At 33.4% G+C, this 12197-nt stretch overlaps 1 protein-coding gene across 1 annotated transcript; it reads left to right on the top strand.

Annotated features, from left to right (window-relative positions):
- The first annotated feature begins 7019 nt into the window (after window positions 1-7019).
- Window positions 7020-8030, top strand: LOC107809039 (zinc finger protein GIS3). Its single transcript, XM_016633629.2, has one exon. The coding sequence runs from the start codon at window positions 7195-7197 to the stop codon at window positions 7864-7866; it is 672 nt and encodes a 223-aa protein (XP_016489115.1). The 5' UTR covers window positions 7020-7194; the 3' UTR covers window positions 7867-8030.
- The last annotated feature ends 4167 nt before the right edge of the window (window positions 8031-12197 follow it).

Here is a 12197-nt window from a genome sequence, read left to right as displayed (position 1 = left end):
TCTTAGTTGCCTGCAATCTTCCGTTCTGTGGCTATGGGTGCCATGATATTCGCACATTTGATTGCAATTCCTCTGGGAAGGATCGGTCTGCATGGGTCGAGGCCATTTAGTGTTTTTGATACGTCCGATAGCCGAAACGATGGCGGATGCATCAATGCTGAAGTTATATTCCGATAACTGAGGTGCTTCCTTAGATCCGGTAGGCCTATCAAACCTACTTCTGTTCATCAGCCCCCCGGGACCCTTGACCTCGATCACTTCTTTTGTTATTTTGCCCACGGTTATGTCTCGATTCACTGACTCTGTGGCTTCCGTTGTACGGTTGGTATCGATCCCCGATCGGACCTCGTTCTCGATTAGTATCCCTTCGAACAGAGGGTTCAGACCCCAATTGATCATCTTCGACCCTAATTTTTGATTGGTACAGATTGTGCACGTCGGACCACGTGATGGCTAGGTATTCGATCAGGTTATGCTTTAATCGCCGTGAAGTCGTCGAACTTCGTTCGTTCAAACCTTGAGTGAAGGCTTGAACAACCCAATCGTTTGTGACTGGTGGCAAGTCCATTCGTTCCATTTGAAAACGAGATACGAACTCCCTCAGCATCTCGTTATCCTTTTGTCTTACCTTGAAGAGGTCCGATTTTCTTGTTGCGACTTTTATGGCGCTGGGGTGTGCTTTCACAAAAGAATCTGCTAACATGGCGAACGAGTCGATGGAATTTGGTGGTAGGTTGTGATACCAAATCATTGCCCCCTTCGAAAGGGTCTTTCCGATTTTTTTTAACAACACAAATTCGATTTCATCGTCTTCTAAACCATTGCCCTTGATGGCACATGTGTAAGAAGTGACGTGCTCGTTGGTATTGGTCGTTCCGTTATATTTGAGAATTTCGGGCATACAGAATTTTTTGGGGATTGGATTCGTGGCTGCACGCGAGGGAAAAGGTTTTTGCACGAATTTTTTCGAATCCAACCCTTTTATCATTGGTGGAGCTCCCGGGATCTGATCGACCCTAGAGTTATAAGTTTCTACTTTTTTATCGTTGGCTTCGACTCGCTTTGTGAGTTCCTCGAGTAATTTAGCAATTTCGGGAGTAGTCCCCGATTCTTGCTCATTTGACTTCACTATGGCTGGCTCCGTTCTGTGGGTGATTTTTCGAGGTGGATTGGGCTCCGGCCTGCTTTGTAGTTGGATTTGGCTCTGCAACTGAGCTATTGCTGCCTGTTGGGCTTGCAATATTTAGAAAATCATACGCAAGCTAACGCCGTTTTCCTCGACGTTATGGGTATCTCGACCTACAGACCGAGTGCCACCATGGATGCTATTCTCGGGTTCAGCATGTAGGTTCGCCTCAATGGCTACATGCGAATTGATATCTATTGGCGCTCCGATTCGAACTCCAACGGTGTTTACAAATAGTCTTTCAGTACTGGGTGTCAAGTTGTTGTTTTCGTCTTGAAGACCGGCCCCGTTGTCGATTGGTGAAGCCATTTGATTGGTGGTTAGTCATAGCTAATCCAAAATTCAAGATATTTTCGGAAACAAGCGCAAAACACAATGGCGTATTTTTTCAGATTCGTATCAAATAACTACTGTTATCCTTAGCCCCACGGTAGGCGCCAAACTGTTTACCCGAAAAACGGATAGAGTTGAATTTATACGTAGTTCTAAAGATATGTGGTGCAGATTAATATAAATTATAGAGATAAATAGAAATACCCAATATGGGTCGAAAAGAATGCTAAATAGATAAGGTTGCAAGGAAGATGAAATTTAGGACTAGACAAGTGGAATCAATTTAAGAAGCTTGAAAGAACAATTCTTCACTATCGAGAATATGATATTTGGATTACAATGTAAGCATAAAACTTGCCCTACAGAAATGATAATTATCCCTTTTATAATAGAGGGATCTTACTTTAGATATAATTTAAAATACATAGTGGGAGACCCATGATAAATCAGTTTTTTCACAATTCCTGCCGAGATTCTCTCCTCTAGTGGGATTGCAACGACTCTTGTCTATGAGCTCGATATTAACTTGAGTTTTCGGTCTTGACTCGAGCTCTCGATCTTGGCTCGAGCTCGATTCTAACTCGGACCCTTGAAATGATCCGTGCTCAATGTTGGTCGGTCTCTAGATCATAAGCTCAATAACTTCACTTTGCATCATAGTTCGATTTGGATTCGGGCTCGATAATGATATCGGCCCCTTAGACTCGAAACTTGTTTGTACCATCTTCGGAAACCGTCTCGAAGTCTCGCTTCGATCGATTATGTTTCGAACTCGATCGATCGTACGAAGGCTGAAATCTATTTCGACCGTATACAACATTATTAATGACGTTTAATCGGTTTTAACCAATAATTTATCTTATTTCCGCCAAATTCATAATTGATGTACAATTACTCGTAAAATATTGAACGACTATGCGATTAATTAGTTTCATATGTTTGCAAAAATATCAAGATGAAATTACACTATCTCTTGTCTCCGACATTCCAAAAACAAAAATGAAATGAAAATCATATGCTTTCCATTATTAATATTCCTATAAATAGTAAGGAAACTGTATGTCTCTTCGTTCATATTTCCTATTTTATCTTTTCAGGTAAATTAGATAAGTATTTACCTAATTGAGGCAGACAAAAAGTATCGGTCGATCTGTTTTCTTAATATTGGTAATTAACTTTTGCAAGTGTATTTCAATACCACAACCCTAATTAAATATATGGTAGTAGTTCATAAGGAGCTTTATAAGCATTTTACAATAATACTTCTTTTTTGTCTTTAGATATGCAGCAATATATATATATATATATATATATATATATATATATATATACTAAAAGAAGACAATACTAAAATTGAAGTTAAAAGTTAAGATAATTGTAGGGAAAATGTAGTGTATTTGCTATACATATAACTGAATCTAGCGTTTTCTATACGAGTATAAATACATATATTTATGTAAAAGTTATCAAATTTCAACAATATTATTCACCGACTTCATAATTTAAAAAGAGCAATAAGTTTAATGAAAGCATAATAAAGGTTGAACGCAATAAATTTAAATCATTGATTGGATCCAGTAATTTTTGTCCTGTTTTTGTATACGTATTAAATATTTTATTAAATATCTATACATATTTGATTATGAATTCAATTTTTAATTTGAAATTATTGTAGGATCTCATAAACTTCAAATTCTAAATTCATCTATGTATGAGAGGTTAAATGATACTAATAATATAAAGAACTTGACAATTTATATATAACTTAAATATTTTCTTTAGGCGACAATAACAACAAATTCAGTGCATTCTTACAAACGAAATCTAAGGAAGATAGTATATACGCAGACATTCTCGGGTAATTCACAAAAGCCACCGGCATTTATGTTCACCACTATTAAGGCAACTTTTACTAGAAATCTAATATGATATTCTGTCCCCTAATCCAATGATCATAGATTTGGATATCTCTTGAATTTTCCATCTGGTTTCATTCACAAAAAGCAAGAAACTAAAGTGCGAAAGGAAACAGAAAAAATTTGCAGTGCAAAAAACAGTGATCTACATTCAATCATTTGATAGTTCAACCACCCTACAACTTTCACATGCATCACATTTCACTCCACTTTATTTTCAATATTTTCAAAACATGACAAAATCTGCACACTTTCAAGAAAACAGAAACAGCAAAAGCAAAGGACTTGACACTTTCCTTCCCTACCTATTAGTTGTGTTCTAGACTTGTGTGTTTCCACTTCGTGTCACTAAAAGATGTCGTCTTCTACTCTAACTTGTTGAGTGAACTTTTTTTTTCTTTTTAATTAACACAACTTATCATGTACGCAATTATCAGTATTTTATGAGTAAGTATTTTGTTATGAATTTTGATTATATAAACTCATAGTGTAAGAATCTTAACACTAACAATGTTACATTAATTTGTGATACCAGCTTAGTTATACTCCTTCCGTTTCAAATTAGATGACATATTTCGCTTATGAAGAGTTAAACTATATAAAGTTTGACCAATGTTTTAAAATATTTTTTTATCTTATTAAAATGAGAAAAATTACAACTTATAGTATTTTTCTTATAGTTTTTAAATATCTAAATTTTAATTTTAAAATATTGAGTTGAGTTAATCCAATTTAGTTTCAAAATTTAGTCAAATTGACTCTCGATAAGCGAAATGTATCATCTAAATTGAAACAGAGGGAGAATTTTTTATGAAGTGATCATGAATTAATACTTGTCATGGAGATTTACACGTATGTAATGACCCTATAAAAATGACTTGATTGTGTAAATATATTTCACTAAAGACAAATGCAGTGTTTATCTTATGGATTCATCTGAATGACTGAGTCTAGCACTACTAAAAAATAGCAAATTTGCGATCGTCAAATCAGTCGCAAATCGGTCGGAAATCGTATTTTTCCGACCGATTTGCGACGGAAAAGTGTCAGTCGAAAAACACGTGGTCACAATATATTTGCGACAGAATGAGTCGCTAAATTTGCGACGGATTATGTCGCAAACTGAAAAATGCGGTGACATTTGAAATTAAGCCATTTGCGACCGAACCAGTCGCAAATTTAGCGATTGATTCAGTCGTTGACCATAGTTAAAAAAATAAATTTAAATAAAAAGTTTCGATTGATTCCGTCGGAAATTTATTTTAATTAATTATTCTGACGGTAACAGTCGTAAATATTGATTATTAATTAATTAAAAATATCGTAAATTCTCCATTTGCGACTGATTCAGTCGCAAATTTTAATTAAAATTTTCCATTTACGACTGAATCAGTCACAAATCTAGGTAATTCCTAGTGAATTTTGCGACTGATTCAGTCGCAAATCTGGGTATTTTTAAGCAGTATCCTATTGTATTTCTAATTACACCACCTACCAAATAAAACAGCCAACTAAATACCTAACAATTAACTAAAAACCTAATATAACAATCCAAAAACATAATATAACAATCCAAAATACAATATTTACTACAAAACTAACAGTAATATGTATAACAATTCAACCAACTAATCAAACAACCAACTATCAAACAACATAAATTAAACATGTCTCTAACTTCAATTCTAAAACATTCAAATAGCCTATTCAGAATCAGTCTCCTTCTTAGACTCCATTGCAGCTCCTTTCTTGCTTTTCTTTTTTAACAATTTTGGACCAAAGCCTGAGTTGCTTGAAATTCTTGCGACATTTGATTTACTTTTTGACGCATAGCTTTCATGTCTCCTTGGGAAACTAATGCCCCATTGAATAATGTTGTTGGTGGACGACTGAAAGATGGATGTACTCTAATCCCGTAGACTCGACCTTTATTTATTATTTTCACGAGAAATAAAAAAAAGAAAGTAAAAGAAGTAAGAAAACAAACAAGCAACTTTCAAATTAATACCAAAATAGATAATTACATAATATTTATACCTTAAAAATATTTAACATAACAAATATAAACATAAAGTATACATAATAAATATAACAATATAAACATAAAATACTTAATTTGTGTTCTTAATTGATTGCATTTTCTTAATTCATACTTAATTGATTGCATTTTCTTCGTTTCTTTCCAATAATAAATAATATAATTAACACATAGATAGGGCATGGAGAATTTCCAAATGAAAAATCGAAACAGAGAAGTATTAGTACTTAAGTTGTGTTCTTTAGTTTTTTTTATATAAACAAGAATTCCATACTTACAGAACATACCCAAATTATTTTAGAATTTTTCTTGACTTACTATTAGATGCATACAAGTATACTAGCCATTTTCACAAGAACATCTAACTAAAATAAAAAAAATAGCTAATTAATCTAAATAAGTAAATTTTTAACAAGTCACTATATACATATTATATTGTAAAAATTATTGATAATTTATCTATACTATATTAAAAATTATATAGCTAATTAATACATACTATTTTGCTAAATTAATGCAAAAGAAATACCTGAAAAATGACCAACGGATCTGCTGCCGAACCACCACCGGAGGGGAGATGAGTCGCCGAATTTCTGCACCAAAAATGAGCTAAACAACTTGGGAACAAGCAATTTTTTTGGGGGGGAAGGGGGGGAGGGGGGATGGAGAGGGAGAGGGAAGGGAGAGTGAGGAAATCATACTTTATATGGTTAGATTAGAGGGAAGAATCAAGAAATATAGCGGGTGATTCGAATTTGAAATTTGAATTTTCAAATTGCGACTGATTCGGTCGCAAATTCCGTTGACTAGTCAGACCTCTTTATCATTGCAGATTCAGACCAAATCAGTCGGAACATTTAATTTAATTTTTTTTATTTTAATTTTTGCGACTGATTCAGTCGCAAACCATAAAAAATATTTTTGCAATATTTTTCGCATAAGTGAGCGATCGAATCAGTCGTAATTTTGAGCCAAAAATTAAAAAAAATAACATGTATTTTTAATAAAGTTTTCGACCGAATTAGTCGAAAATTGTGACCGATTTAATTCAGTCGCAATTATTCAGTCGCAAATTTGTTGTTTTTTAGTAGTGTAGTAGATTTGGCTCAAACACTATATATGTATTAAAAATTCACTAAATAAGTATAAATAATATATTACAAATCCAATAATTAGATCAAATGAATATGGTAAAATCATGAAGTGAAACTTATAAAATTCAAATTCTCAATCCGCCTATATTTTTTACATTGTCAACTTAAACTCTTATTCTATATAGGGTATTTTTGTGGCACCATTGCGTATTCGAAAATGGGAAAAATGGAAGATGATCTTGATTTGCCATAAGTCATTGGGTCCCCAAAGTGTTCTTAGGTCGTATTCCCAAAGTTTACACACTATTTTCTTTCTCCTTGAGATATCACTATATAGGAATTCTCTCTCTTTCCACACACGAAAACAAGGAGAGAGAAAAAATTAAAAAATAAAAAGCCACTTCAGAAAAACACCTTTAAAACTTGTATATAAATACCCCACACATGCAACAACTCCACTTATGCTTTACTTCCCTTTTGCTTCCCATCTCTCTTTAATTTATTTCTGTCTCATTTTCAACTCATATTCTCTGTTTCCCTCTCCTTAAACACACACACACACACATTAACACTTGCATATATTCATACAAAAAACACCTACAAAAACTCTACGTGTACATATATAACATGGCAGAATTGGAGTTTCAGAGTAAACATGGTAATAATCCTACAAGTAACGGACGTTTAAAGTTGTTTGGTTTCAACGTGACAGATGATCAAGAACAAGAAGTTGACTCTACAAAAACATCATCCGGGTCGCCGGAATCCGGCGGTTTTCCGGCTTCCGACGGCCGGAAATACGAGTGTCAATACTGTTGTAGGGAATTTGCAAATTCACAAGCTTTAGGTGGCCATCAAAATGCACACAAAAAAGAAAGGCAACAATTGAAACGTGCCCAAATGCAAGCTAGTAGAAATGCTTACATGCGAAACCCTATTATCTCCGCCTTCGCTCCGCCATCTCACCTTCTGGCTCCGCCGGGTACCATGGTGGTTCCGGCTGCGGCAACATCATCTCCGTCGTGGGTTTACGTACCACGCGCTGCGCCACCCTTCCACGTGTCGCATGGTTGTGTGTTTCCAACGTCCAATGGTGGGAGGGGTGTAGGGAACTTACAGTATACCGGCAGTGTAGCGGATTCAAGCTTGACAAGTGTTGGGCCTCAAAAGGTAAAGGCCCACAGTGGTAAAATAGATGGGCCGTCATTGAGTAGGTTTTCTAGTGGAGATGCTGGGCCTAATTTTGATGATGCATTTGGATTGGATTTACATCTAAGCCTAGCACCAGCCGCGCCTTAGCTCGGCTCGGCTCGACTATAATCAGCTAGGAAGGAAGATTTATTTATTTTTATTTTCTTTTTTCCTTTTTATTTTAAATTAATTTATCCAGAAAATAGATCTTGTACATCTCAGATTATTTATTTATTTTTTCACTCAAAGAAAAAAAACTATCCTTTCATGCATTTGCTGATGTTTGTCTTTTTCTTCTTTCACTTTTATTTTCTCCTTTTTACTGTCTGCAAATTGAGGGTTCAAAGTTTGTAAATTATTGTACATTGGTTGTATGTGCATGTAAATATTGATGTGATATGTTAAAGAAGTTTAGGTTATATATAGCTTTTGAAATGTGAACGCGATGTAATAAGATCTGCTTTTCTTCTTTCTTTTTTATTTCGGTTCAATATCAATGATAATTACAGAGACGGATCCAAGATAATGTGAAATTGATGGGTTCGAGTGATGATACAACAATATAGAATTTTGAAACCACCATGATCATTGAAAATCTAATATCCGCAAGCTAAGTCAGTACTGTTAATTGTACGAAGAAAGTTCCACATTTGAGTTGTAAAATAAACTTTCTTTTGTATAGAAATCAGTGGCGTACACAGGTTTGTTGGTAAGTGGTATCAATATTGGAAACATAGGTTTGTTGGTATGGAAGAAATGAACGAATGAATAAATTATTATAATGAAAAATGATGTCATTTTTTATATTTATACTCAATATTTTTATTTTGTATATGAATATATAAATATTTAATAAAACATTTGATAAAGTGATGTCATGTAACACCGTCTTGCCGCAAGGTATATCCACCCCCTATAGTAATACCTTTAATAAAATAAGACTTGGCACCGTCTTGCCGCAAGGTGTATCCGCCCCCTAAAGTAATACCTTTAATAAAATAAGACCTTTTAGAGAAAATCATATAAGTTTTGTCTCAAAACGAACGGTATCATGCCATATTCAAAAGTAATAAATCTTAAAGATCTAGTTGTTTTGTTCTTCCAAACTCTTAACTACTCCTTCGATATATAGCATAGATATTCTCTTAAAGGCGGAGTAAGGAATTCAAGCCTATGGGTTCTGAATTTTGGGATTAAGACTTCAAGTGTTAATGATTGAGTTTTAAATTAATATTTATACATATTTTATGAATTCAAAATATCAATTACACTATTTGCGCAAAGGTTATTGGGTTCGGCCGAACATGTAGGTCCCCTGTTCTCGTTGGGTGCCATATGTTTCAATCTTTGATCTCCAATAACTGTTGGTTCGATTGTGGGACCAATCAATCACACATGAAGACTAGTTCCCCTGGCTTTGAGATCTAGGAATTGATTGGAGGAATTAGATATTATATTATACATCCAAATAATATTGTTCTTGAGTCAATGCACATATATATAGTTGTCCTCTCATTGTCTTCCACTTCTATATGAAGCCAAAATTTTAAACTTGAAAGGTTAATTAGTAGTGGAAAGCTGTCCAAACAAGAACCTATCTACTACATAATGGGAAAAGACTATGAGATTAATTAAGGGTGTGGGAAAGAGGGGAGGGGGTTGGGAATTTGTTTGGAAAACAATAACAAGAATGTGTGGCTTCTTGCTTAATCTTTATAGTTTAATTAAGTTTCATTGATAATGTAAAGATTTTTATACTATTAATATTATATTACTTGTACAATCAGATATCTCTATAACAGTTATTTTCTATAATAACACTTCACTATAACGGTCAAGTTTTCTTTGAACAATTCTTCATGTGATATTATAATATATGTTCTTTAAAAATAATACTTTACTACATCAATCAAAAATATTGAAACAAAAGAGATTGTTATATAAAGGTTTGACTATACTACTAGAAAATTACCTTTTATTGTCAAAACTATTGTAATATCGTCAGAATTACAATACCGTGCAGACGGATTTTGGTCGTTGGAAATGTCAACCATCTTACTAGGTTATCGGTTATATTTATCATAAAAATTATGCATGTAATTATCTTAGAATTAATCAGATTATATAAAAATCTTTTACATTGATAGTTTATATAATTAAAGTCAATTTTTATTAGTAAGATGAAAGTTTGTGCTTATTAATTATGGATAAGCAACCAATGGTTTATGTGTTTAGCGAAGCTTACGTGTAAGCACGAAAACAAGATAATGCAACACTCAAAAAGGAAAAAAGAAGCACCAAAATTAAAGAGTGATCCTTATTAGGCTGCTGATCACAACTTTAACAAAGCTCAAGAAAAAAAGCGAAATGATTAAGTGGGAAACTATTATGTTGGCACCTTCTTTTCGGTGCAAAAGTGAACAAGTTTGAATTTTGTACATACAATATATGGAACGTCCGCGCTTTGCAATTAGCATACACAATTATGTATGAGTCGAATCCAAAATTTGAAGGTTACGAGTCTACTTTTGCATTCAATTAAAGTTATTTTTGTATATAGGATGACACTACTAATATATCAGTATTTTTAACGACATGTATACATGGAATTTTTGTCGAATTTTTCGAGTGTCGGTGACCCCTTTCTTTATAATATGGTTCCCATGATGTATATATATATATATATATATATATATATATATATATATATATATATATATATATATATATATATAGGTAGTGTATGTACTGATTTGTTTTCATCTTTCCTTGAGTTGAAGGTCTATCGAAAACAGTATCTCTGTTGTTTTAAGGTAGGGATAAGGCTACATACATCCTAACCTCCCCAGACCCCACTTATGAGAATGCACTGGGTTGTTATTGTTTTTGTTGTTGTTGTTGTGTCTGGATTAGTTTGTGCGATAAATACATTAGTTGCATAGAAAACAAAATTGAGCATACTAAAATTGTGTATTGTTATCAAATTAAGTTAAATATGAAATTACATGATACTGAATAAGGTGCACTGGTAGTCAATATACACACTTCAATTATTATGAGGAGAAGATTTGATGTAAACTAATGTAGGGACATAATGGATTATTAAACAGGAAGACAATAGGATGATAGAAAGAAAATAAGAAGGATTAGTTTAGATTGGATCCTTTTCTTGTCTTATGATATACTTTGATGATATTGAGAATTGGGGTTATCTTAGTGAAAGAAGTAAAGAAAAAGGGAAGACTGAGGATTTGCAAGCATAATAAATTTAAAAATTCAGTGACGGAGTCACATATGACAATGAAGTTGAAATTGTTTCGCCGAAAATTTATACAAACATATGTAAAACAGATTAAATAAAATGTATATAACAATAGAAAATAATACAAGTTCAAATTTCAGGTGTAGTATTTTTGAATTTTTTTTGAAGTTGTTAGGATTTTTGGCTCCGCCACTATAAAATAAAAATAAGAGCATTAGGAAAAAAGAAAAGAAAAATGAGAAGGATTTCTTCTTCTAGGAGCTCTTTTTGACACATGAATAATACAAAGTGCAGCAACTCTTGAGGCAGTTGGTGAGGCAAAACATAGAAAATCAATCCATTCCCACAACTTTTGCCTGATGAAACAAAAAAAGAAAAGAAACTTAACCCTACATCCTTTCATAGCTAGCTGTTTTAATTTTAAAAAATGACAGCTCGGCGCACAAAATAACCCGCATTCAAGGCAGGATTAAGATAAGGGTTGCATCCCAAGGGGTGTGATGTGAACATCATACTCTAATACAAGCATTATTGACTGCTTTTACAGCTCGAATCTGTAACATATACATCACACGAAGATAATTTTACCATTGTTCCAAGGCTCCCCTTCATTTGTTTAATTTCTATTTTTTATATTGGGCCCGCCCAGTAATTCAAATTTCACGTGTAAAAATTTTGAATTTTTTCGTATTTTCTTGTTAGAATTGTTGGCTCCGATCCGCCACTAATACGAGCATTAAGAAAAAGAAAATAAAAGAAAAAAGATTTCTTTCTCCTAGGATCTTTTTTTGACACTTGAGTTGTACAAAGTGCAGCAACTCTTGAGGAGTTGAGGTGATTGAGGCAAAACATAGAAAATCAATCACATTCCCACAACTTTTGTCTGATTTTAAAAATTAAAAGAAAAATTAATAATTTCTATTTTTTAATTATTGATTGGGCCCCCAAGTAATATACCCTTCATTAGTGCATTTTTAAGTGATGTAGACAACCACTTTCTCCCGTTTAAAAAATTAAGAAAAATTAACCCAATATTTATTTTGTCATGGGGTAGAAACTTGGAAAATGGTCACCTTCCACTAAAGTTCCTATGAAGCAAATATTGAGGTTGAAGATTCTATGGTTTGGAGAAACTTTAATATGTCTCTCCCTCAAAGTTCAAACATCAGTTGGTGAA

The sequence above is a fragment of the Nicotiana tabacum genome, chromosome 24, assembly GCF_000715075.1.
Source record: "Nicotiana tabacum cultivar K326 chromosome 24, ASM71507v2, whole genome shotgun sequence".
Lineage (NCBI taxonomy): Eukaryota > Viridiplantae > Streptophyta > Magnoliopsida > Solanales > Solanaceae > Nicotiana > Nicotiana tabacum.
Note: the sequence above shows the minus strand (reverse complement) of the source record. Positions and strands in the feature narration are given on the sequence as shown.